This window comes from Scardinius erythrophthalmus (genome assembly GCF_964197995.2).
Source record: "Scardinius erythrophthalmus genome assembly, chromosome: 21".
Classification (NCBI taxonomy): Eukaryota; Metazoa; Chordata; class Actinopteri; order Cypriniformes; family Leuciscidae; genus Scardinius; species Scardinius erythrophthalmus.
The window spans coordinates 14,537,596-14,563,902 of NC_138241.1; the positions used below are offsets into that span (position 1 = coordinate 14,537,596).

Sequence of the window (26,307 nt, forward strand, 5' to 3'; positions counted from 1 at the left end):
ACTATACAGAACATACTTTATTAGTGGTCACAAAGTACGTACAAAATAAGTACCTACTCAAGAGAGTATGCGATTTCAGACGCAGCCGAACTATTCGGACTGATTCAGAATGGATCATCAATAAGCTCTTAAAGGGATTCAAATTCTGTATTTTAATTTCAAACCTCCAACTGATTTCTTCCATTGAACACAAAAGAAGGTATTTTGAAGTATGTTGGTAACCAGACAGTTTTGCTTACAACTGACTTCCATTGTATTGAGAAAAAAAACATTCAGAAAGTCCCAATGACATGAGGGTGAGTAGGCTAAAGAATTGCTTGAATCAATTGCATAAACAGCCATTATGTCAAGACAGTGTCTTAGTATGACCTAGCAGTTAGACAGTCAGTCTTACTTTTCGGTATCAAATCTGGCTAATGTGCGTTTTTATGTATCTGACTTGGACAAAAGTTATGAGCAGTCTTAAATAAATAAATTTGATGACTAACTTGTAAGACTAGTCTTAGCAGTTTATGCAGCTGGCCCAAGATCTGCCTGTGAATTAAAACAACCATTCGACTCAAAAGAACAATCTTTCAGGAATCGGATTCAAATCTCAGAACGTTTTTTGCGTCAATAATTTACTCCTAAATAATGATAATAGAACAATGTCATAGCTATTGACCCGAAAATACACAGTGATGAGTTACAATATAATAACTATTTATACCAATCATATCACTAACCCTTATGGTTATGCTAATCAGTTTATTATATTTATATATAATGAATCTTTAAAAAAATAAAAACACACAATGGCCTGGTTTCAAAGACAGGGCTTAGATTAAGTTTAATTATGACATTTAAGTAGCTTTTATAAATCTGCCTTAGAAAAAAACATTACTGTTGCATCTTGAGACAAAACAATGGCACTGATATTTTAAGATGTGTAAGTGCAAGTTGCTTTCAGTTAAAACAGCGAAATATGCATTTTAGTCTGGGACTAGCTTAAGCCTCGTCTCTGTGTAACTGGGGGAAAACATGACAGATTCCAGCTTAGTTTATTTATACTATTCATTCTCAGTGTTTTTACAAGATGAAGAAATGACACCCAGCACTATGTACACAACCTCTGAGGGCTTGATGTGCATTTTGTAATTATCAAAATCAAAAGAGCTCCATGTATCCGGAACAAAACAAACATTGATCTATATATACTGCGAAAGAATCTTTGTTCATATCGTTACAGAAGTTCATCTCAGATCTGCATTACTTGGATAGGAAAAAAAAACCTATTAAACCAATGGTTAGATCTGGCAAAAAACACACATGGAATATTTTGGTTTGACCTTTTAACTTTCTTTTCTAATCCTGATTATTGGTTTGAGCGGGTTCACACATGCTTTGTAATTTGGGAACATGAGTATTGTCTGTACACAATGGTTCTTTGAAACAGGAGATCAGGCGGTGCAAGTTCAGTGTCTTTGAATGATGGAGCAAGATTAGCGTGACTCAGAATGCAGTAGAAAAACTCTTGTGTCATAATTTGATATTAACCACTGCACAATTGTACATGGCTCATTGAGTTTATGTATTGACAGAAATGACGCACCAGTAAAAACTCCAACATTAAGGGAATCTCTGGCCAGCAAACTCCAAGTTACAAGTGTTTATTTAAAGCCACCAAGAAATCAAAATAGTTTTTTTTTTTTTTTTGTGTGCCCTCGTAATCTTTATCTTGCAGCGGAATCTCTTCTCTTCTCTGATGATGTGTTTGCTGGAGTGAGGGCGGGACAACCTGTCAGTCACATGAGATCGACCAATAGCAAACCACAACCATCCAACGATCCAATCAATACCCAACAGAAAAAATCAAGTCCCGCCCTACATAGCCGTTTGACTGTGATATACGTCACAATGGGGAAGAAAAGACTATCGCAACTTTCGTTTCATTCCGACTTCAAAGGAACGTGGTCTTAAATTGCATGAGTATAAGATTACCTTTTAGAGAACTGGTTATTCTGGCAGCTTCTGTCTGTATTTATTCAGCTCCTCCACACACTTTGTAGCATAACTGTTACACTATGTCTTAAGGTGTGTCCACGACGAAAGTTCACATTGGGAGGGGCTTTTTTTTGCTCATTATGGTTACGGCCATTTAGAATTTACATGGAAGAAATATATTTTTTATCATTAGTTGTTTTTTTGCATCACGCCTTTATAGGACACAGTGTTAGTGTCGTAATGCCTTGCTCATTGTAAGATTATCCATTAACAAATTCTGTACAAAGTTCAACAAAAAATTCTGCATGTATAATTTGTAAAACAACCCAAGATTGTTCATATCGTCCTGCTGTTGAACAGCATAGAAAACACATTTAAGTGTATGGCTGTTTTGACGAAAGTCCTGTTGAAAATGTGTCCTGTTAATGCTTCTGTTTTGTTTTCATTTTGCTGTCCAGTTTAATGGCATGAACAGGAAGACGACAGAAAGCTGCAGTCTTCTCAGTGTCTTATAGAAGAAGCTCCAGCAGCTGGTTATCGTCCAGCAGGTCCAGAGATAGGCAGTTCGTGGAGCGCTGGACACAGAAAGTAGTTTTGTCTGTACATGGGCTGGTCGTGGTGTGTGGGAGCCCAAACGGGTAGCTGAGGGAGGTGTCTGGAACCGATGCCGTTCCCAGCGGGAGAAGAGGGGGATACAGTCGCACGTCGTCCAGGCTCAGACTGTAGCGGTCGGCCGGGTTACGAGTCTTCTGATTCGAAACCTGCAGTGGGTGATGAGAGCAATTACTGTAGTGACATGATGAAAGAATGAAAAGAGAAAGATGGGAGAAGACAGGATACCTGTTTCGTGCCATCTGGATCACAAAGGTCCGTTTGAACACAGCCTGTAACTGAACTCATTTGCAGACCTGGAAACAGAAGATTCAGGGTGAGATTATATTTATATTCAAAGTATTGATTTACAGTATGTACAACTAAAAACTAAGTATGTCAAAAATGGTAACTGAATTTACGCTTTAAGGCTTAATGCACAGATCCGACATTTTGACACATTGATTTTTGGTCGATGTCAAGTCAAGTCACCATTTATATAGCACTTTTAACAATATAGATTGTTTCAAAGTAGCTTTACAGTGATAATAGGAAATTAATGGAACGGAGATTGTTTTGGTGTTGTAAAAATCATTAGTTATTAATTTAGGGTCCGCTTACAGGACACCGTTTTAACTGAAAACAGAAGTTGTACAAGCAAAATTTAAGGGTCTATAAGATTTTTTTTTTTTTTAATTAAAGAACAGACATTAAAGACTTTGATCAAATTAAGTGACAGCAAATACTTTTACATTTTTTCAAATAAATCCTCAAATAATCCTGAAAAAAATGTATCACGACAATTTCCACAAAAATATTAAGCAGCACAACTGTTTTCAACATTGATAATAATGAGAAATGTTTCATGATCACTTGGTTTGAGACTTCATTCAAAAATATATATTAAAAAATTGTAACGACCCCAAACTTTTGTACTGTAGTGTACATACAAATTGAGAGACAAAAAACAAACAGTGCTCCCTAAACTGATTTAAACCATGCTACCAGTGGATCATAAAAGTATTTCGTCCATCTTTTAGAGCGTCTGGCTTCCAGTTCAACCCATGAATAAATAAAGGACACTCCAGGACTACAAGGAAGGGTTAATGTAATAAGCAGTTTGACATACAGATGCGAGGGTCTCAATAAACTAAATAAATAAAATGTAATGAACTAAATAAATACATTAATTGCATAATATACTATTTAATAAAATTATATTATCAATATATTATCATTATATAATTACATTAATCTTGCACTAATCACTCACTTGCCAGTAGTGTTTTGCATGGACTCCCTATGATTTACACATTTCCTATGCATTCAGTAGCCTAACTTCACCAGGGAATATGTTGAAAACGAAGAGAATTGGAGTAAATCGGAATCAGATGGAATGATGTATGATGAGACGTCAGCTTGGATGCATCGGATTTAGAACCCCATATGAAATTGAGTGTTTTTTGAGGTATCACCTTTAAACTCTTTTTCTGATTGGATGGTAGGAAAGTCGACAGACACGCCCTCCAGTAGCTCAGCCAGTCGCAAGAGATCCACAGGGTCGTCCACAGAAACCTCCCCGGGCTCCTTCACCATCTCCTGCAAATCTACATTCAGATTTCATCACAAACTGTCCGTCTAGCTTAAACTGTGCTTAACCTAAAGATTTAGAAACACTCTCACTGTCAGTGAGTACGTGACATCTTAAGAGAATGAAAACAATGACTTGCACGCCAAGCAAATAGACTAAATAACTTCACAACAACATGTCTTTCCAGCATTACATATGTGAGGAATCCCAGCAATGCCCATCTGTCAGCAGACCATGTCAAATTGATGAGAGTGGCTTTTCATTTTGTTGCAAAACAACCACAAAGTAGGCATGTGCCAAAAGCCTAAATCCAAATTGTAAAATGTGTGGTCAGTAACGCTACGCCCTATGCACAGAGTATGCGTGATCGTGAATTGGAAAATGCATACATGCATTAAAATGCAAAATACATCTCTTTTTTTTTTATCAACATGTCACTTTAGGGGGACATGTTTGACCCTCACCTTCCTCCTGCCACTCGTCTTCATCAGTCCGAGCTTTGCTGCTTGTGTCGATCCCAGAGGAGGCGTGACTGGCGGCAGAGATGAAAGACTTCTCCTTCTCCTCCATGGAAACCATCTCTACGGAGACGCTGCGTTGCCTGGTGTCCGCCTCAATGCCAGAGCTGCTGGTGGAGTGTCGAGACAGACGGGGACTGCCATCGCTGCACGGCTGATCCAGGTCTAGCTCATCGCTGATGTACGATTCACGATACCTCTTCTTCTCTGCAATCCAAAAGGGAGAAAAAAAATCGTCAAAAACAGCCTGACATGGTAAAACAGTTCTGTGATGATTCTCACAAACCAGTCAAGAACATATCTGGGCCTGATTTCAACAGAATTAAAGGGAAAAAATAAAATCAAGAAGCCGGAACTGACTGTGTCAAGGAAAAAGAATATTAATGAATAAACTATATTTTGCGCTAAAAGGAAATGAAGCCTATTTTTTTCCACGTCCATTAAGATTTTTTTGTATTATGACATTATTTTACTGACAACTTTTCTTCAATACTCATTACTATAATCGAAAAAGAAAATAAAAACATTATTAAAATTGTGAAGTAATTATGTGTTATGGTACTGTATTGCAGCAAAAATAAATACATACAATTAATGTATTACAGTAATGAGAATGCTTACACACACACACACATGAAAAGTAAAACGTTCAGACTCCAGTTGTACTTCAGTGATATCAACTGGGGAAATGTGCTTAATCATCAAAAAAAATCCTGTCGCAATGCAAAACCTAATTTATGAACCCTTAAAAATGCTTCATATTCTATGTACAAAATATAATTTTCTTTTTTATTCCTTTTGATTTTGGTCTGAATTGTGAGAATAATCTTGGACAAAATCTTGGACAAAAAAACTCCACTGAGAAGAAATACAAAACAAAATCATACTATAATGGCCAAGAACGATAACTATAAAGATAACTATATTAGTTTCCACACCAGCGGACGACATCGTTCTGTTAATTCTAACCATGCGCTGCAGTTTTATCGTCTGCTGCTTTAAACGCTCAAGCTCTTTAAAGGTGGTATCAGTGATTTCAGGCCCAAAAATATTTTTATCACATTCATCTAATCTTTCCTAACGATCCGCTAGCTGCCCGCCCCATCAGCATGCCGTCAAAAAAGGAAAGATTAGATGAATGTGATAAAAATATTTTTGGGCCTGAAATCACTGATACCACCTTTAATTCAGGATGGATTCTGATTCTGATTTATCGTTCATCAGCTGGAAAAACTATAGTTCTGAAAGTGATTCCAACAATATAGTTTTATCTTTATCATTATCGTCCTTGGGCCATAATTAGTGAGAAGAATATTGTGTGGACACACACCCTCTGTCTCCTCTAGCTGGCGCAGGTGTTTGAGCGCAGGTTGCAAGCTGAGATACAATCGGTGACAGGAGCTCAGATGCAGCAGCAGATGTCGAGAACGAAAAGCCGAACCCGTGTAGTACACCAGCTTCCTCGCTGAGGGCAAACCATCCGGCTGGATCTCAAACTTCTTCCCCTGTGCAGAGAGCAGAAGAGAGAACTCTGTATACATAAAGTAACTTTTAACATCAGAGCAGATGTTTAAGCACCACAATCCATAATAATGAAACAAGCAGTAACATTAAATGTTACCAGAAAGGTGAGTCTTCCCACATGAAACCAGGGGAAATCATACAGCAGATCGCGCATATTGTTCACCTCCTGCAAAATAAAACAAGGCCATCTGTCAAGTGATTTCATGTTCCTTATGATTTCAATGCTGATTATTTTAGTACTTAGTAAAAACACTGATTTAAGCCTTTATTACACATTAGGGGTTGAACGACTTCAGAGATTTGTTAAATAGACATTTATGTTATTAAAGTTGAGTTGACGTCGACTAATCACTGATGATGTCATTAATGAACAAATAAGTCTGGACTTCGAGCTCAGACTTGAACGCCTTGTGCACAGCTATGGCATATGACACATTGCTGCCTACAAGACTATTGTTCCTACGTTATAGCTTAACAGTTATTTTGCCTTTGGGACGTTATATTTCTCACAGATTTTGTTAATTTTAAGTCAGATACAGATAAAGTAGCACAGTAAAGATTAAATGTATATGAATGCATTAGTAAGAGAACGATTGTGTGTAAATTAATTCTACCTGGCAGCATCTCTCGACTACTAGTGAAGCTGTGCGTTTTAGTTACTAAGAAATATACGCTAGAACTTTTCAGTTTCTAAGCTATCTTATTGATAAGTCACAGAACAGTGTTGAAAATATATTTCTGCGCTACTGAATGTTTCTGTTTCAGAAACTGTCAAAGCTACTGTCTGTATGTGTGCGTTACAATGCAGCAGCGCATTAGTTTAGAACGGCGAAGTGTACAATAAGCTGATTAAAATGTGCATTTGCCCAATCAATTTTGATGGTATAATCAAACATATCTTGAGTAACGCTCTCGGAGTATGCATTTATTTCTCATTTTAACTGTTGGAAACGGTGTGTAAAAGTGGACTTCAAATATTTCTTATCCAGTTGCGCCCTCTATAGGCCATGATCAGCGACTAGCCAACGTCAAGCTTAAAGGAGAACTCCGGTCAATTTTAACATTGAGCTCATTTTTTTGTACATTTGGAGTGCTGTCAATACAGAGAACAGCGACAAAAATCGGTGTTGCCTACACCGAGTTATTCTATTTTTTAAAATTTGCACCCTGTTGACTTCAATGGAGCAAGTACTAAACCTGCTTTTAGCCTCTTAACATCCTTGATGTGTCATTACAAGTGCACAGAAAATGTGAGTGATTCCTTCAGAGTGAACACGAGTGAATCTGAATACAGTAGATGTGAAAGATATGTATAAAAATGATCTTATTTAAAGGAATACTCCACCGTCTTTTCATATTAAACTATGTTATTCCCTTAACTAAGACGAGTTGATACATACCTCTCTCGTCTCAGTGCGTGCACTTAATCGCTCTGGCGCGCGGCGAAACTTTGTTCACTCAGTTCATTCAATACGGGCCAAGCAGAGAAGCTACTAAACACCTCCACGTTTTCCCTATTTAAACACAGTTACTCGCGTAGTGTAACTCGACCTAGGACGGTGACAAAACAAAACGTTGCGCTTTTCTAAGCGTGTAAAATGGATAACTATATTGTATGGCGGAATACCATAGCAAGTGCTTGTAAGCACTTCGTCTTGGCGGAGCAATATCTTCACCAGAGGGAGCGGGGGCCGGTGAGAGGATTTTTCACGAGTGAAGATATTACTCCGCCAAGTCGAAGTGCTCATAAGCACTTGCTATGGTATTCCGCCGCACAATATAGTTATCCATTTTACACGCTTAGAAAAGCGCAACGTTTTGTTTTGTGTCACCGTCCTAGGTCGAGTTACACTACGCGAGTAACTGTGTTTAAATAGGGAAAACGTGGAGGTGTTTAGTAGCTTCTCTGCTTGGCCCGTATTGAATGAACTGAGTGAACAAAGTTTCGCCGCGCGCCAGAGCGATTGAGTGCACGCACTGAGACGAGAGAGGTATGTATCAACTCGTCTTAGTTAAGGGAATAACATAGTTCAATATGAAAAGACGGTGGAGTATTCCTTTAAGCTAGCGCAAATACCTGTGTTTACATCCTGTTTTTCGGTTGAAGTCCAAAGTAGTCGATTGCCGAGTTCACACGCATAGGTTTAGTTACCTATGATCACGCGCGTGAACTCGGCAATCGACTACTTTGGACTTCAACCGAAAAACAGGATGTAAACACAGGTATTTGCGCTGGCTTAAATAACATCATTTTTATACATATCTGGTTTAGTACTTGCCCCATTGAAGTCAACAGGGTGCAAATTTTAAAAATAGAATAACTCGGTGTAGGCAACACCGATTTTTGTCGTTGTTCTCTGTATTGACAGCACTCCAAATGTACAAAAAAATGAGCTCAATGTTAAAATTGACCGGAGTTCTCCTTTAAAGCGTCACAAATCATGGCAGATCATTAAACTTGTCTATTCGACTACTCTGTGCAACCCCTAGTACAAATACCATTTTTATAGAATTGTATCATTTGTTATTCTATTACAAATAATTTTCAGAACAATCCAACAAAAAAATATTTGGTCCTAGCAGTTTTTTGAAAATAAAACTTTCTGACCAACAATAAGATCTCCTAACCCTACTTGCCACAAATATACAAACACTAACCTCCCACTATGAACTAAATGTGTTAGATCATATGTAATATAGGCTTATTTGGCAGTGTGAGAAAGACGTTTAATATAAATCCTGTTTTTTTTTATCAAAGCAGAAGGGGAACCCATTTAAAGGTTGGGGTCAGGGCCTCAACACACGGGGTCTTTGATCTCTTAAACACAGGGCCCTTAGTTTAATCCAACCCCAGACGCTTTAGCAGGCAGATCAGAGGATTCAAGGGAAAGGCATGCACTCCAAATCCCTGTTTATGGACTGAACCGTCAAATATATGCATTCCAGTCAGGCCTTTCTGGAGAGCTCTATCATTGTGATTGGCACCGGCTCAAAGAGAAAACACAGGACTGCAATGAATCACAGAATGATGCACAACAAAGCAGGGCATTCAAATGTGTTTTGCAGCGAAAAGAGGTCCAACATTTTTGAACTATTTCAGGTGACATTCAACAAACACTGCTGAAATGTTGGTGCATCCAGTTTTTTTGCACTGCTGCCATTTATATACAGGTTGTTCCCCTGTTTTTAGTGGCAAGACTTATTTTTACTGTTAAAACATCTCATATGTGGTCAGAAAGCTATGGCCATTTGTGCAAAAACAGAGGCAGTTCCATTCAAAATACAGCCACTCAATGACCTCCAACGATATAATTTTGTGAATGCTGCATAACGAGCACACATAAGCGCCACAAAAGCACACCTGATACACTTGCATTCCTCGAAGAGTCAGTCCAAGGAGTGCTGAGCCTTTCTCTTCTTTCTTGTCCTTCAGGAAAGAGATATAGGCTGATTAACACACATCAATACATTTAACATACTATAAATATTATACAATATCAATAATTTAACCAATTATTAAAAAGTGTTAATATTAAATATTAATACAATTAGTCAGATCTATATAATTATATATTCTACTATAAAATAACAAATATTCTGATATATTTATTTTATAATACTACTTTTATAGTTTAAAGTTTAGGGTCAGTAAGATTTCTTTATTTATTTTTTTATATTTTTGAAAGATGTCTCTTATACTCACCAAGGCTAAATAACAGTAAAAACAGTCAAATATAAATTATGAAATATTTTTATATATATTTTAAAATGTAATTTATTCCTGTGATGGCAAAGTTCATTACTCCAGTCTTTAGTGTCACACATGATCCTTCAGAAATCATTATAATATGCTGATCTGCTGCTCAAGAAACATTTCTTATTATTGTCAATGTAAAAATTGTACTGCTTAATATTTTTGTGGAAACCATGATGAAAGTAGTCATTTCTTTTTTCTTTTTTTTTTTTTGAATGGTAGTGTATTTTCACAGTTCATAATGTATCATTTATGCCCCTTTAATTGCAAATTAAAAATTGGAATTGCAAAACCAATAACTGCTGTCAAACAGTTTTCCTCTTGGTTTTACATTGCTTGGATGAACAGGCAGTTCTGCCCAAAACTCACAAAACTTGAGATAATGTTGCAATATCACTCAAACAAGCACACTGCAATTCCTTTGGTTCCACTAGTAGTACAGAAATGACTTCACTTTCAACCTCCACTTTGATGAAGACATTTTTCAAATCCTCCCTACATACCACAGCTGAGAAGGTCTTGACCTACAGCAAGACATTCTGATAACCATGCATGACCTCTGACCTTCTGTAGGCGATAAAAGGTGACTGGGACATCCTCCAGACGGCAGGATTCTCTGATAAAGTGCAGGATAGCGTCACGAGAGGACATCCCCCACAGCTCTTTATGAACCTTGGGCCCGTGACACAGCAGGTAGTCAATGCCACGCTTCGCAATTATCTGTAAGAGATCAGACACGGGACATGCGTGATTATGAAACGAGTGTGGGCTCTCACCATGCTTTATTAGTTTTACAAAAACTTTAATCAAACCCCTGCTGTAAAAAAACAACATGAAAAGTTTGGTGCTTGTCAACCAGCATGGTCTTTCAGGTCCAAGAAATGATTGCTAGTTAAAAAGTGTTTTAATTAAGAAGCCTGGTGGGACATCAGCATACCAGCATCCAAAATACAACGTATGCTACATGCTAACTACAAAAACAAAGTAAGCACCACCTGCTTGAATGCAAATGTATGTGATTGTACTTTATACACTCTAATGAAGATTTACCCAGGGTGGAAAGTATTCTTTGGGCTGGAAATACATAGCGTGTCCGTGACTGAGGTGGTCAGAGCGTTCGGCCTGTAAGGCGTATCCTGCCAGCTGGAAATACACTTCCTCCTGCTGTCTGCATTCTGAGCGCAGGACACGTTCCCGCAGGTCATAGTAGTACAGTTTTCTCGCTTTACGCTCACTGAGAACAGAGAAAGCAATAATTTAAGCACTAATTATTTTTATGTTATAGATAACTGAGATTATAATGAATGTTATACTGTGTATCATATGCTTTTGTGTGTTTTAAAAAAATCATATATAAGAGACATAACATGCTAGAAATGCAGTAAAATCAAGCATCATAGAGCAGAAAAGATGGATAGTTGGCTAAGGGGTATTTAGAATTTTAACAACATGGTAGAAAAAATTGTATACTTTATATTAATAAATAATATAAAATTTCTACTGATGGTCAGTAATCAATATAATGGTCAATATTATAAAAAAACCACACTGAAACTGATAAACCACTAATATACACTACCAATACTTTTATTCAGCAAGGAGACATTGATGATCAAAGTTGATCAAAAGTGACAGTAAAGATATTTATAATGTTACAAAAGATTTCTAAGATGTTTGGTACTTTTCATTCATCAGAGAATCTTTGGAATGATATCAGAATATTATAATGATTTCTGAAGGATCATGTGACACTGAAGACTGGAGTAATAATGCTGCAAATTCAGCTTTGCCATCACAGGAATAAAATACATTTTAAAATACATTCAAATAAAAAACAGTTATTTGTCATTTAAAATTGTAATAATATTTCACAATATTACTGTTTTTACTGAATTTTTGATTCAATAAATGCTGCCTTGGTGAGCATAAAAGACTATTTAAACACTAGAGCATAAAGACTAATATTTAAAAAAAAATCTTACCAACCCTACACTTGAACGGTAGTGCATTACAAGATTACAAATCTTTAGGAGAACTATCCCTTCAATATAAGCATGCAAGACTAAATATGACACATACAAATTAATTTAAAGAGGAATTTAATAAAAGACTATCCACACTGTCTTTAAAATCCTCCACGTTGCCATTTTCCACATGAAATAAAACCTGAAGCTAAATTCAGTTTCATTATGAGCAGTTTTCAATTACACCACACCCAAATGAGGGGGACAACTTGCTCTGCCTAATAATAATAAAAAAAGCTTTCAAAGACAAACCGCATAAAAGCCAAGATCACAAGCCCACTCAAACTGGCCTCACCCCCTGGTGGATTAAACCTAATGAAGGAAAGAGGCCAAGGAGAGGGTTCCTCCCTTCAAACGTTGGGGAATCTCTAAGCCTGTGTCTTACCAGATGAGTCTGCCATTCTCCACGTAGTACTGGACCTTCAGACAGAGCAGGGGAGGGATTGACCTCCTAAGCGACCCCTGCCGAGAGAAAGAACAGGCTTGACTAGGTTACTGTGGCAACCCCCTCATTATGAAGTCACTCCCACATCCTGAATGGCCAACTAGTGTTTCTCTTTACTGTAACCGCTCTGATGACCACAGGGAACATGGAACAAATGGTACAGTAATAATGTGATGGAAACAGATGGTAATATCACAGCACATTGATGAACCAAGGTACTTGCGAGAATACCATGATACTACAATGATGGTATTGCCATGGGACCTGATACTTTCTGGTGCTTTTTTAAAGTGATTTTGGTGTTAATAGACATGAATTCCAGAGTAAATGATGTCCATTTAGGAGCAGGACCGTGATATGCTCACCTTCCCCGAGTCCTGTTTCCACTCCTTGGGGAAATACTTGGCAAGTTTCTCTTCCAAGTCCAGAAAGATGTGCTCATTGTCTGAAACAGCCCAGAAAGGACACACAGGAAACAATCGTAAATGCTCTCGCCGTGCAAACAATGGCATCATGAATTCATGCATGAAATCTGCCCAACAATGACCTCAATTAGGGAGACGACTGGAATGAAAAGACCCGTTCAGCCATTGGTGAACGCACGGCCCGGTATGCAACAGCCCTAACCGCAGACAAAACTTACCGCAGTAAAAACTAGCAGTCTCATGCCAAAGCACTCGCGATTGCAAAAGAATTCCAGCGCTTTGAGTAAATCGTGTAAACACTTCTAAAAGGGAGCTTGTGCAAGAATGGAATTAAGATGGTTCAAATAAATGCCACAATGGAAAAATGAAAGGAGATTTAGCTAAGAGCAATAAATCAATGTTTTTTTTTCCAAAGAGTTAAGAACCGACATTTCTAGCACATCCTTTTCATTGGAGTAGTCCGTGTGATTTATTCGATTTGCCAATGTGACCTCATTAGTATTTGTAGGAATGTGTACGTAGAAATCTAGCACACATACATTATCAAACACTGAAATGTACAATATTAATGCACTGATATAATCTAAAATGCAAATGATAACACTTTACACTAAATTTCAATTTGTTAACATTACATAAAGTTATATGTATTATTTATATAAAGGACATATTATTATTATTATTTAATATATTTGTATTTTATTAAAAAATATTGGTAACACTTTACAGTAAGGTTTCATTACTTAGCATTAGTTAACTACATTGGTTAACATGAACTTATAATGAACTGCACTTCTTCAGCATTTATTAATCTTTGTTAATGTTAATTTCAACATTTACTAATACATTATTGAAATCAAACATTGTATTGGTTAACATTAGTTAATGCACTGTGAACTAACATAAACAAACAATGAACAGCTAGATTTGTATTATTAATTAACATTAACAAAGATGAACAAATACAGTAACAAATGTATTGTTCGTGGTTAGTTCATGTTAGTTAATACATTACTAATGTCAACAAATGAAATTAATTGAAGTGTTACCAAAATATTTGTAGCATAAATTATCCTAAATATATTTATATTCTATTATTGTCCTCAATATTTGTTTTATTATGAATGATTATGAATATAATCTATCTCTCTCTCTCTCTCTATATATATATATATATATATATATATATATTTATTTATATATAGTATAAATATTTATTTTAATTATGAATTATTTTATTTATATAAATTACAAGAATTCAGAGTATCCGTGCTAAGTTTAACTTAAATGATGTCAATACATTGATATTGTATGTTTCCAAAATGTATGTGTACACTTTAGGTAAGAGAGGCGAATGAGCGCAAGTTCACATTCCATTCAGTTTATCCATCCTTTATCACTTCACATCGCTAACTCCCTCGCCACATGACTCAAACTCGTTCTGACTCATTGTCTCTCTAGCTGAGGTTCATCTCAACAAGGTTGTGACCCTGCTAAATGCTCAGCCAATTTCTATTGCTCTCTCCCGCTGCCTCTCTGCCCTGAACTGGTGAATCATGGTGAATTCCAGGCTTAAAGTTAATATACCTCGGTTTCAGGCCTCAGGGGTCACCGGCCCTCAAATACACAAAAACAAAGACACTCTTGTCCGAGAGGAGAGTGACACAACATCCTAAAAAGGTATTCAAGAGGATGGAATGAGGCTTTTGAATAAGGGGTTGAAAAAGAGAGCAAAAAGAGACTGAATGATTAGATCTTAATAGAGAAAACCTGAATGGAATTGCAAAACAACTGGAAAATGTTAGATGCAAAATTAGTTTTAAACAGATTTAATTTATATTTCCCTGGGAATAAAAGGTTAGGGTGTTTAACCCTTCTGAAGACTGTCATTAAGATGTATTATATCCATTGCTAGAATGGGCAAAAACCAGAAGGCCTTGGGATGTATGCTTTTGCATTTGAAAGCATTCAGTGAAAGACTCTACTTTGGTTTCAATTTCCATTTGCAGTACATATGATACCATACAAATACACATTTTATACACTTTAACTGGAAAGCATCAATCTTACTTTTAACTAAAGTCAATCCAAAGTAGTGCAGCTCTTTAACCCCGAGAAGCTCGCAGACACGTTGAAACACTTCTTGACCTGTTGCTTTCAGCTTGGAAGAAAAGAAAAACTGATTTGACAGTGAATCGGGTACAAAAACATCATTTTACATTTTACATAACATTACATTTTATGTTCAGTATATTACAATATAAAGCCTTGAGTAGGTTATTGCTTTCTTAACATTCATAGTGCATAGGTCAATGACAGATTCACATGCAAACATGAGGAAGACATGATCCAAATCAAAATGAGAACTATTACAAGAGCTTATTTACCCCCACTGTGATGTCCAATGTCTCCTTGGTGGGAAGAAGGACGCACACTGTCCTCTCTTGTTTGGCAGGGACAGACATCTCATCCACGTACACACATGCATGCACACACACACACTTGCCTCTTTTTAATCAAGATGCTTTGCTCTCACAGGTATTGGCTCCTTCATTTTGAATATCTGCAAAAGAACACAAACAAACTTAATGAGGGATTTGCTATACGGTTGCTATTGTATTCCAAGTAACTAGGCCTATGTGGTTTCTAGAGAGTTATTATAGCCACAAGTTGCTATGATATTCTGATATATGGCTTGGATAGATATGGCAATGAAAGTCTATGGGATTTTTATGGCCATTTTATCGTCTGCCAGGTGAAAATCATACGTAAGATTGCTTTGAGAAGTAAAAGCACACCTCTCATCAACAAACTGCATGATTTGAAATAGCCTATAAATCATGTCCATAGCAGTAGCACTACTAACAAGCAAAACAAAACTAACAATATAACTCAACAATGACTATCTCTATGATGAAATATCTGTTAATGTTATTTTCTCATATTTTAAGACGCAAAACAAGGCAAAAAAGGAAACACTGGGGTAAATAAAATGTCTAGACTGTCCAGAAATGTTGATGACGTCTATGGAATATGAGATTTTGTCCTGCTCTCATATTTCATGCAAACTTGACCCCCACTTCAGCCATGCAATAAAAGCTCATTACATTACACAATCCGCCCAGTCAAGTCAGATTACATAAACATTATATTATGTAATAATTAAATTACTGCCAAACTTGTAAACAATGAGTCTCGCTGATCCTGTAGTGAATATTATTGGGTGATGTTATCGTGTTTGTGGACCTTCACGTTTCCTGCTATAGTGAGTTTCACAGTGTACATAAGCTCACCTGTGAAAACATTACAGGCCGCCGCTGCATTCCTCACATTATTTGGCAAATTCCACCTGCTCCGAGTTTTTACTGAACTGAAAAACCTCAACATTGTGCTAAACTAAACCCTACAAAAACACTCGTCAATTTGCTCCCATTCTACAATGCTGTACGGTGACCCACAAAAATGTATTTAGACATTTAAGTCAGACTTAAAATGTATGAATGTAATTGCAATAAATGGCATATCCAACCAACTGGCATCTGTAAACAAATTATGCTAAAGATTTTTTCAAAAACCATGCATTTTTGTGACTACTTTTAACCAACTGGTCTTAAGATTCTCACACGTTTAAGTTCAAATATATCCTATATAGTATTAATGTACACTATATGTCCCAACTGTATACATACATCTCTGGATATTCATTAGCCATTAGCTGTTATTATGCGGTTTCTCTCTCACACTGGGTTTACTGGGGCACGTTTTACCCTCAAGGTGATTCAGAGCATGACAGTCACACCTGTGAATCAAGACACATAAACTAGGCTACAGTAACTGTTAACCACTACAGCCTCAGGGGAATCCAGCTGCTAGTCTTGACTTCTTTAGTTTGATTCATGGGTTTTGTCTCATTTCTATACATGGCATCCGGTGAAAAAAAAAAAAAACCTGATTTTAGTCTTCCTGAAAGTCAAATATAATGGAAGCACAGTTGAAGACTTGATGAATGGATAATTGGATTCACCCAAAAATATTCAGTCATTTATTAATGTCGTTCCAAACCTGTTTGACTTTTCCTTCTGTGGAACACTAAAGGAATGTTAGGCAGAGGGACAGTCACCTTTTCTTTTATTTCTTCTTTTTTTCTCCACACAATGACAGTGAATGATTTGTTCTGCCTTAAATCTCTTTTTGTGTTTCACAGAAGAAAGACACTTTTGACTTACTGAAAACAAAGAAACATTAAACTAACTACACACCTCTAATGATGTAATTTCAAAGGTGTAATGAAGTAAAATATAATAGACAAAATAAATGTATATAGATAGACTATGATGTATCATCCAGGCCAACGTATAATATATAATATGCTGTATATATATATATATATATATATATATATATATATATATATATATTAATTCAAATTCATTTGTGGGGGTAAATTAATTAAAAATCTTTTTTTCATTATTACTGCTGAATTTTTCAATTGCTAGGGTTGCTCTGATCGATCGCCCACAGATTGGTATCAGCCGATAATCACGTTGTATGACTCGATCGGTAGTCACTAAATTTGGCCGATCTCATGAACCGATCGCAATTTGATGACATAAAACCGTAAAAAGTTGCCACCGAAGGCAGCGCATGTAAACAGTAGACAGGTGAGGCTTTTGCGCCACGTTCTGCTTTGTAACTTCATGAAACATTAGCTAGTATTAGGATCTCTGGTATGGTGGGTAGGGACAGTGTCGAGACCAACCGGACACTTGTTTACAGCTGGAGCCAATGAATAGGAGCACACTGCTGAAAGAGCGCTGCAAGATCATCACTTATCAACTCACCCAGGATCTTATTACTTGTTACTTATTATGTACTTATTAATATTGCAATGCTTTATTCTGTAGTGTTTACCCATGTAGTTTTTATGTTCAATATAACACTCAAATCATTTGTTTGGAGAGGTTTTTGGACTTTTGATAAAAAGGCTACCATGGTTTCAATCCAGATAACTGTGAACAAGCCCACACTTGATTTGTTCAAATAATCATCATGTCAAGCATGAATAATAACAAAATACATCAATAAATTGCATCACTTTTTCCAGGGTTTTCTCAGCAGTGTTGCAACATAAGAAAGAACCTCCAAACATAATCACATTTTTTTTCTTCAAAAATTGAAAGGTTTTCTATCAAGTACAATACCACCATGTACTTGATGTTAAATCTTTTTTTGTAGAATTATAAGCCATTACTTTTAAGTTTGCCATTTGAAATCATGTGAAATCATTAAAAATGCCTTCAGGGTCTAAGGGGTTAACAACAGTGACAGTTGAGAGCTTACATATCACTTATATACAGCTTTAATGATCGGGATTCGTATCGGCCGATCATGATGACTAGAAAACAGTAGTCGGCAAAAATCCTGATCGGAGCATCCCTATGCTGGACTTTTAACCATAATGTAACTATGAAAGTTATAAATTCATAATTGTGTTGTATGACATATATGCTGAACGACCTTTTAAAATCAGAAAATCACAAAAACGTTTACAAATCCCACAAAACCAAATGTTTAAGTATGAATGGTAACAAACCCAAGCACATCAATAGCTGTAAGCACTGGCCTGAAACAAACTTTAGACCATCTGGGGCGTACTTATTTTTGAGCCCTGTTAAATTTACATCAGCACCAGACATTGTCAAAATGCCACTAATTTGAGAGGGTTTGCCAGTAAACACGTCTCCTGCCAAAGATTCGGTTGGTACAAATTCTGGGTGGGATTTAAGGGGGTTTATCTTTAAATCAATTAATCAGATTAAATGTGACCTGTCTCGAGACCTCTGCTCTGGGCCAGTCTAGATCTGAGTGTGCAAACGCCAGACCTCTTAAAGGAACAGTTCAGCCAAAAATTAAAATTCTGTCATCTATTTAACCTCATGTTGTTCCTAACCAGGGATATTATTGTTAAATAAAAAATAATAATAATATATATTTTTTTTTAAATCATTGAAATAAAGCTATTAGAAAAAAAAACTTTATTAATAAATATGTTTAAGTTAAGTTAAGTTGAAAGAGGCTAAGTTTAAGCTCTAAAATTACTAACTGGAAATAAATAAATAAATAAAACAAAAAAATTAAACCTAAATAACAACATAACAAATCTAATAAAAAAATATAAATCAAAATATTAATACAAACTATAATAGTATATGAATCAAAACTAATATAACAGTTCCAAACACTGCAAAAAAAATAATACTGTAAAAGTGCTCCAGTAAATTGGTTAACTGCAAGGTACCTTACCATATACGGTGAAAAACTGTAAATAGTTTAACATCGCAATACATGTGATTTTACTGTAAAATATTGTCAGTTTATGGCTTTTGCAAATAAAAACCATATAATTTATGGTAAAAAAAAAACACATTCCCAGAAGTCCCTGTTTCTAAGTAATGAAAAATCACATATGATTACATTTTTATAAATAATTTTGTCCTTTCTTGTTTTTGTAATCAGTTGCGTACATTAGTGTGTTTTGTGTTACATTCAGTTATTTAGTTTTAGGTTTTTTTTGCGTTATTCTAGTGTCATGAGTGTTACCCTGATGGTGTTTTGTCTGTATGACCCTGTATTGACCATGTTTTATGAACAGTTTGCTCACAATGAACTCTGATTAGTATGTGGCTCTCTATTGTGCCACCTGTATTATTGTGGTGGTTATCAGTACATTTTAAGGTAAAAGGGCAGATTTTGGTATTTAAGAAGGTATATTAGCATTAGGTCTATATCACTAAATGAAATATACTGTTATACGTTGTACAATATGCAGGCATCCTGTAAAACCGGAAACACTGACACTTTATTTTTACAGTGAATTTCTGGCACAGCTGCCAGTTTTTAACGTAAATTTAACCACCATGCAACACGATTATGAAGATTGTGCTAGTCACTGTTCAATTCAATAACAAACTTCAGTTTCAATCCTCAAAAAAGGATGCATTCGATCACATCAACAATCACATAAATCAATGCTACTGACTGTGCGACGAATACGTGTACGATGACAGCTACAGTGTAGAGTGGTGCAGGTATGACAGCACTTTGTAGGCCAAAACGCAAAAAACTAGATGTAGGTGTCTTTTTTTCCGCAGTAGTTTCAATTTTGATATTTTTAGGTCAAACCGTTCTTGTCTGTCAGTCATTTAATGCAGGTCTATGGTCACTGTCTCAAAGAGCATGCACAGAGAAGTCCAAATTAAACAATTCCCCATCGTAAGTACACATTAATGGCCTAAGACACGAAACGAGCGGTTTGTGTGAGAAAACGAACAGTATTTATATCGTTGTTACCTCTTGAACACAACCACGTCCAAGTGATCTGAGGGCGCGGGCGGGTATAGATATATACACTAGATGTCGCCTTGGCTTAGGGCTGTCAACGAATATTCTAAATTCGAATATATATTCGAATAGTTTTAAAAAACAGAAATTCGAATGTGAAAATTAATATTCGAATGTGGAAAAACGCCCGCGGTAGCAGAGGCGCGGCTGTCAGCTTTGCGAGTGGGCGCGCTGCCTGAGGGGTCAGGGACAGGTAACAGGAAGAAACGTTAACGGTAAACAGAAACATTACTAAAGAGTACTGACTAAATAGATATTGCGCAGCATGAATAAGGTAGGTTAGATACAGCAGTTTCATGCACTGCAGGCTTCCACTGGTTTGATTATTTACCGTTTCATGTCAAGGAAAAGTTAAATTTTTACCACAGCACAGCTCGCTCGGAGCGTTCAATGTCGGATTCGCGTCTAGTTGGACTCTTAAACATTTTGAATTTGCGCGTCAAAAGCAAAAGTTTGATGCTCGGAGAGCGTGACGCCTCATTCGCGCCACAAGACCTCCAGACGCGCGTAAACGCGTCTTTACATTGACTTAACATTGAAATCACTCGCGCCAGCAGACGCTCTATTCGCGTTTGGTGTGTGAACGCAGCGGGTGAGGGCGAGAGAGAGAAAGAGTGCTTGCGAGTGAGCGAGCAAGAGTGAGTGAGGTCTGCGGTCTTGGCCATTAGGGGATTTACTTGTTTGTTTTTGTGTATGTAATACGTTGTCAAATATGTTTAAACTTAAATAAACTACCTATACAAGTAGTTATGTCTCTTTGTATTAATTTGTCCTGTTATTGACGTAATGTACGTCATTGACAAAATGCGCAACCAGATGTTCGAATAGTTCGAATATTCGTGTGTTTTTTAGAGGGAATATTCGAACGTAATTTTTGAGCAATTTTGACAGCCCTGGCTTGGCTACGGTTTCGTTCCAATGAACTGCAGTAGCCAAGGCGACAACTAGTGTATATATCTATACCCGCCCGGGCCCTCAGATCACTTGGACGCGGCTAAGACACTTTAACGTTTTATTCTATTAAATAAAATACATCAGAATTACCCCACTCGTGATTTTTTGAAGCCGTGTCTTGAAAAAGGCGGTTGCTAACAAGTGGCTAAATGGGACTACAGGGAAAATTAAATGTCATCACGCTGAAAAGGTAAGACTGCTTTTACAGTCTCATTATGCTCATAATTGTGCTCTTATAAACTATTCTAACTCAAACGCTCTGGGAAAATGTTTTTTAGATAAAAACTGAAAGAGTTGTTGGAAGCTATTTAACTATATCATATTTTTATAGAAACATACGGACATCTGGAGACAAAGCAGAAATGCTTCTGTTTGCGAAGAAAAACTTGCCAAGTGATTGCAATAGGCCTGTGTGTGTGTGTTTTGAGAAATATCTTTATACTGCAAGCAAGGCTATATTTATTACATTTTTATTTGTTATTTATATATTATTTTATTGCCATTACCTGTTTTCCCTGTTTTCATACAGAAGTTTAGTTTGCTAAATATATAAATAAATAAAAAAGTTGGATATTGGATGTGAAAAGAAGGAAATGGTTCTTCCATAACACTGCACTTCAGATGTGTATGAATTTCCCACACCAGGAGTAATTTATATAGTTCTATGCTATAGCGATTATCTGTTCAAAAATGTTCTATGCAAAATGTTCTATAAAAGAAAAGATAGAAAATATATTTGTGTGTGCTGTAAAGTGGTTACAAAAAATGAAATCGGAATAATCGGCTAAAATCGGTATCGGCAGGTCAAACTCAATAAAAAACGGAAATCGGAATCAGCCTATAAAATTGTAATCAGTGCATCTCTACCATGTTGAAGTTTTTTTGGCTAGTCAGTAAACGTAGGTCATATAGCAGCAAACACACTGTAAGATCATCATGCTAAATTTCTGACACTGTCAGAAAATGATCGCAGGATATCTTTGGTAGCAAGACCGTGACAACGGCCGTCTTTGAACCTCTCTCACTGCATGACGTAGAACCACGACCACAGAAATCACCACGATTGGTCATCTTTCGTCTGGGACAGCTCAAAATCGTACAATATGGGCATCAAGCAGGGGTGCCCAATCTTCTTGGAGATCTTCCTGCCTGCAGGGTTCAGATCCAACCCTGATCCAACACACCCGTCTGTAATTATTAAGGGCTCGTGAGGATATTAGCAAGCTGGGTCGGTTGTGTTTGATCAGGAATGGAACTGAACTTTGCAGGAAGGTAGATCTACAGGAACAGGATTGGGTTGCATAATTACATGCAACCAAAATCCTAATCTTACCCTAAACCTATAATAAGTACATGTAGTTACTTAATATTACTCAGTAAATATATAATTACACTCTAACAATGACACCTTAAAATAAAATGTAACCAAAGAACCACGTCAGTCAATTTGTGAAGAAATCATTCAGACTGGTTTTGTAAACCAGATAAAATCAATTCAAAAGATTCATTGCATGATTCCTATACGTCTTCCATGAACTAACATCAAGAAATTTAGTGAATAACTAAATAGCATCTGTTTATAAGTTATCAGAAGACTTGCAAAAAAGCAACCAAGTCACAGGCTTAATTTCACGATACTTCTGCATCGTTTCTGAAGCTTGAAAGCTTTGGTTTACGTTTATACCAGTTTCAGGTAAAAGGAAAATTCTTTAGAATTTCTCCTTTTGTGTTTGAAAATATATATATATATAAAAAAAGAAACTAACCGTTTTGGAACAACAGTGTGAATAAATGATGAAAAATATTAGGGTAAATAAATGCATTTTCTCTCAATTTGATTTGATTCATTTTAAATATAGAACTGAAAGTTTGTTTAGTTGAATACTGTCACACTAACACCAAAATTTCAGACGTGTACATGCTTTCTGAGAAATCAATCTTCAAGCGTGCATTTTTCAGACTGGAAAAGTCACTTACTCTGTAAGGACTGATAAAGGAAGATCACTTGAGCCTCAAAGCAAGAATAAATCTTCAGCACAACCACGCTGTTCCAAACACAACAGACTGCGGCTATGTGCTTAAGGAGTTTTCCTTCCCCTGTTGTGTCTCTGAACACCTCTGAAGAATTCCAGTGAAAACAGATGCAGTTAAGCCTCAGGGTAACAGGTTGCACTGCATGATGAGCTCGTTTGGCAAGGGAAAAATGGAGGCCAGTGATGGTGTATTTAAGCAATACAACAGGCACTTCAAGCAAAATGAAGTTCCTCAAGAAACCTTGAGTTATTGCCCAATGGCAATCCCAAGGCTTCAACAACTACTAGGATCCGAGGACAAGTCAAAAGCCGGTTTTCCACCCACCTGTGGCTCTGGGAAAAAAAAATCACTCATCTAGTCATGAACCATCATACCTCTCTGCCCGTTGAATGTGCATTCGTGTTTAGACTTGTCAGAGGGTGAGTCTGTTATATCCGCAATTAAATTCCAAACTGCTTTCCTTTCTGAACCGTTCACACAACAACAAAAGTTCAATTCAATTGCATTTGATGAGATATATATATATATATATATATATATATATATATATATATATATATATATATATATATATATATATATATATATATACACATTTCCCCCCCCCCATCTATGAACCATGTTTAGTCTTGTGCATTAAAACCAGCTCAATGTCTGTACTAGAGTCCTCATACACCACAATCTCACCATTTATATGAAAGAACTTGCAGTGCAACTTGATGAGTGAGAAAGTAACTGTAGATAGCAAGTTCAAAATCACTTTCAGAAACACAGAAATCAGCCTAACTTCCAGATTTAGAATAACAGAATTGATATATCAAATGAAAAGTTAACCAAAGGTTTTGCTCTTATTCTATATTACAAACAACAGTGGAGTGGTCTCTGTGGAAAGTTCAACTTTAAAGTTCATATAGAGAAAAATGCTCAATATTTATAAAAAAGATCAGAAGATTAAGCTTATGATGGAGTGTTTGATTATAAATCAGTTTAAGTAATATTAATATATTTGTGTAAAACAAATCAATAATGGAATATTTTGCAATACATTAGATCAAATCAACTTTAATGACTATTACGAAGAAAAGAAAAAAACTTAATACGTGAAAAACGGCCAGAAAATAAGAACTAGTTGTGGAATACTTTAGAAATATTGCAGAAGGGAAACTCCGTCAAAAAACAAATTAACAAACAAATTAATTAAAGGAGTTTATACAAATATATAAACTTAAATATACGTATTAGTCTATTACACTTTTAAATACAAATGAATGCTTTTAGAAGACAGGTAAAAACACTTACCTCCTTTTAAAATCCCGAGTGTATGTTTGTTTAGGGCGATGGAGCTGTTATAGTAGAACTCACATAAACACACGCGCGCGCACTCACTGACTGACTGACTGATGAGAGAATCGGAGCAGTAGATCAGACTAAACCAAATTACCACTGCGAGGGGGGTGGTTTCATCATACCGCGCGAACAATTAAAACATACATCACTACTGTTTTAAATACGTGGCATTTTTTCGTCGAAACCAATCAATACAAGGTAAAAATGTAATAGCGAGGGAACACTGTAAAACTCTGATTGTCTGTGGTGATAACCTATAACACAGAACCCCCCTCCGCCCATTCATGAATATGTATGACCATACTTTAAATTGATACACAACAATACTCTGTGTGTAATGTGGGAATGTATCACTGTATCTTACTATGCTTTTTGTTGCTCTAATGGAAGAATGCATTAAAGTTTAAATGTATTAATTACTCTTGGTTTTACGAGCTTATTTCTTGGTCATGCATGAAGACCCTTGTAAAACGCATGTTGCAGAACTAGAAAAATTCACCATGGAAACAAAAAAGATGAAAATGATTGTTTTTATTCCGTAAAACTGCGGCAACGTGTTATTTAGACACCATTATCAAACAAACAAACAATTACATGAAAGAATTATATGGATCATTAAAACTTTCTTCTCATGAAAAACTGCTGTAGGCTAATCCTGTAACATTATTAATCGTAAAAATAATAAAATATTTATTTTATAATTTTAGGATTATGATGAGGTTGAAACCTGACATGGATCCTGAAACCTTCCTACCACTATCATAACAAATAAATAAATAATAACAAAGACAATTAAACATTTTACAAAAAAAAAAAAAAAAAAGATTCTGAAACTTTACATTGCTTGAAGGAGACCCCATATTATGATTTTACAACAGTAACCATATCTGCAGTAAATGTATTATTTTGGATGAAATTATGGTTATTTATAGTGAAATACTGTGAGAGTGCATGAGCATGATTTATCTGATGTGTGCCAACATAACCTACATGTGCAAATCAGAAAGAGGAGATTGTCCTCACATCTTGGTCGTCTTCCTTTTTCTTTACTTCTGCAGGGTTTCCTCTTCTTTGGGCAATACATTCAACCTGCCTGAGTCAGATTAAATCCATAACAAGCAGATTACTAAATCAAGATCAGCATCATCCTGTCTGAGATTACATTAACTCAGGACAGCTGAGACCACCGCCTTCCCATTATTATCCACCCAAACATCTGATCATACAGCAGAATAAAGAATCAACCAGTCAAATCAAAGATTTAAATTACAGTGATTGACATTTTGGCAAGAAAACATGAGCTGTGTTTGTGTGTGGGGTGATTAGAGGTTTGTTAGAGGTCAAGACAGGCCGTTGGGGATTATTCTCTGCATTCATTGTGCAAAAAAGCTGTCCGCTGTCTGGACCATTTCAGCCTCTTAAGAGTCTTCAGGAAGAAAGCGGTGTGCTGTCTTCATCCGCTGACCCCTGCTCTGATCATATTCACATGACCTTCGATCTCTGTCCAGGTCGAGCTCCCACTGTTCCCTCTGTTTCTCGACCGCATGACATCATCCCACAGCACCGTCCAGCCCTTGGAGAGGGAGTCCAGAGAACTGGGGGTGGTGCTGCTCAACAGCCTGCTTTCATTCAGGTCTTTAAGGTTTCCATGGTGACCCCCGCATTCCAAAGATCAGCTGGTTTCAAGAGGCCACATGCAGCAAAAAAACACTAGGA

At 36.4% G+C, this 26,307-nt stretch overlaps 1 protein-coding gene across 1 annotated transcript; it reads right to left on the bottom strand.

Annotated features, from left to right (window-relative positions):
* LOC308682000 (FERM domain-containing protein 6) lies at positions 1–24,635 on the bottom strand. The gene is made up of 14 exons (XM_081351411.1): positions 24,544–24,635; positions 15,243–15,418; positions 14,926–15,016; positions 12,796–12,875; positions 12,371–12,447; positions 11,012–11,195; positions 10,526–10,681; positions 9,569–9,634; positions 6,305–6,373; positions 6,014–6,188; positions 4,630–4,890; positions 4,050–4,181; positions 2,824–2,891; positions 1–2,744 (listed from the first exon to the last, which is right to left on the bottom strand). The coding sequence occupies exons 2-14, from the start codon at positions 15,318–15,320 to the stop codon at positions 2,493–2,495; spliced, it is 1,689 nt and encodes a 562-aa protein (XP_081207537.1). The 5' UTR covers positions 15,321–15,418; positions 24,544–24,635; the 3' UTR covers positions 1–2,492.
* Positions 24,636–26,307: the final 1,672 nt, after the last annotated feature.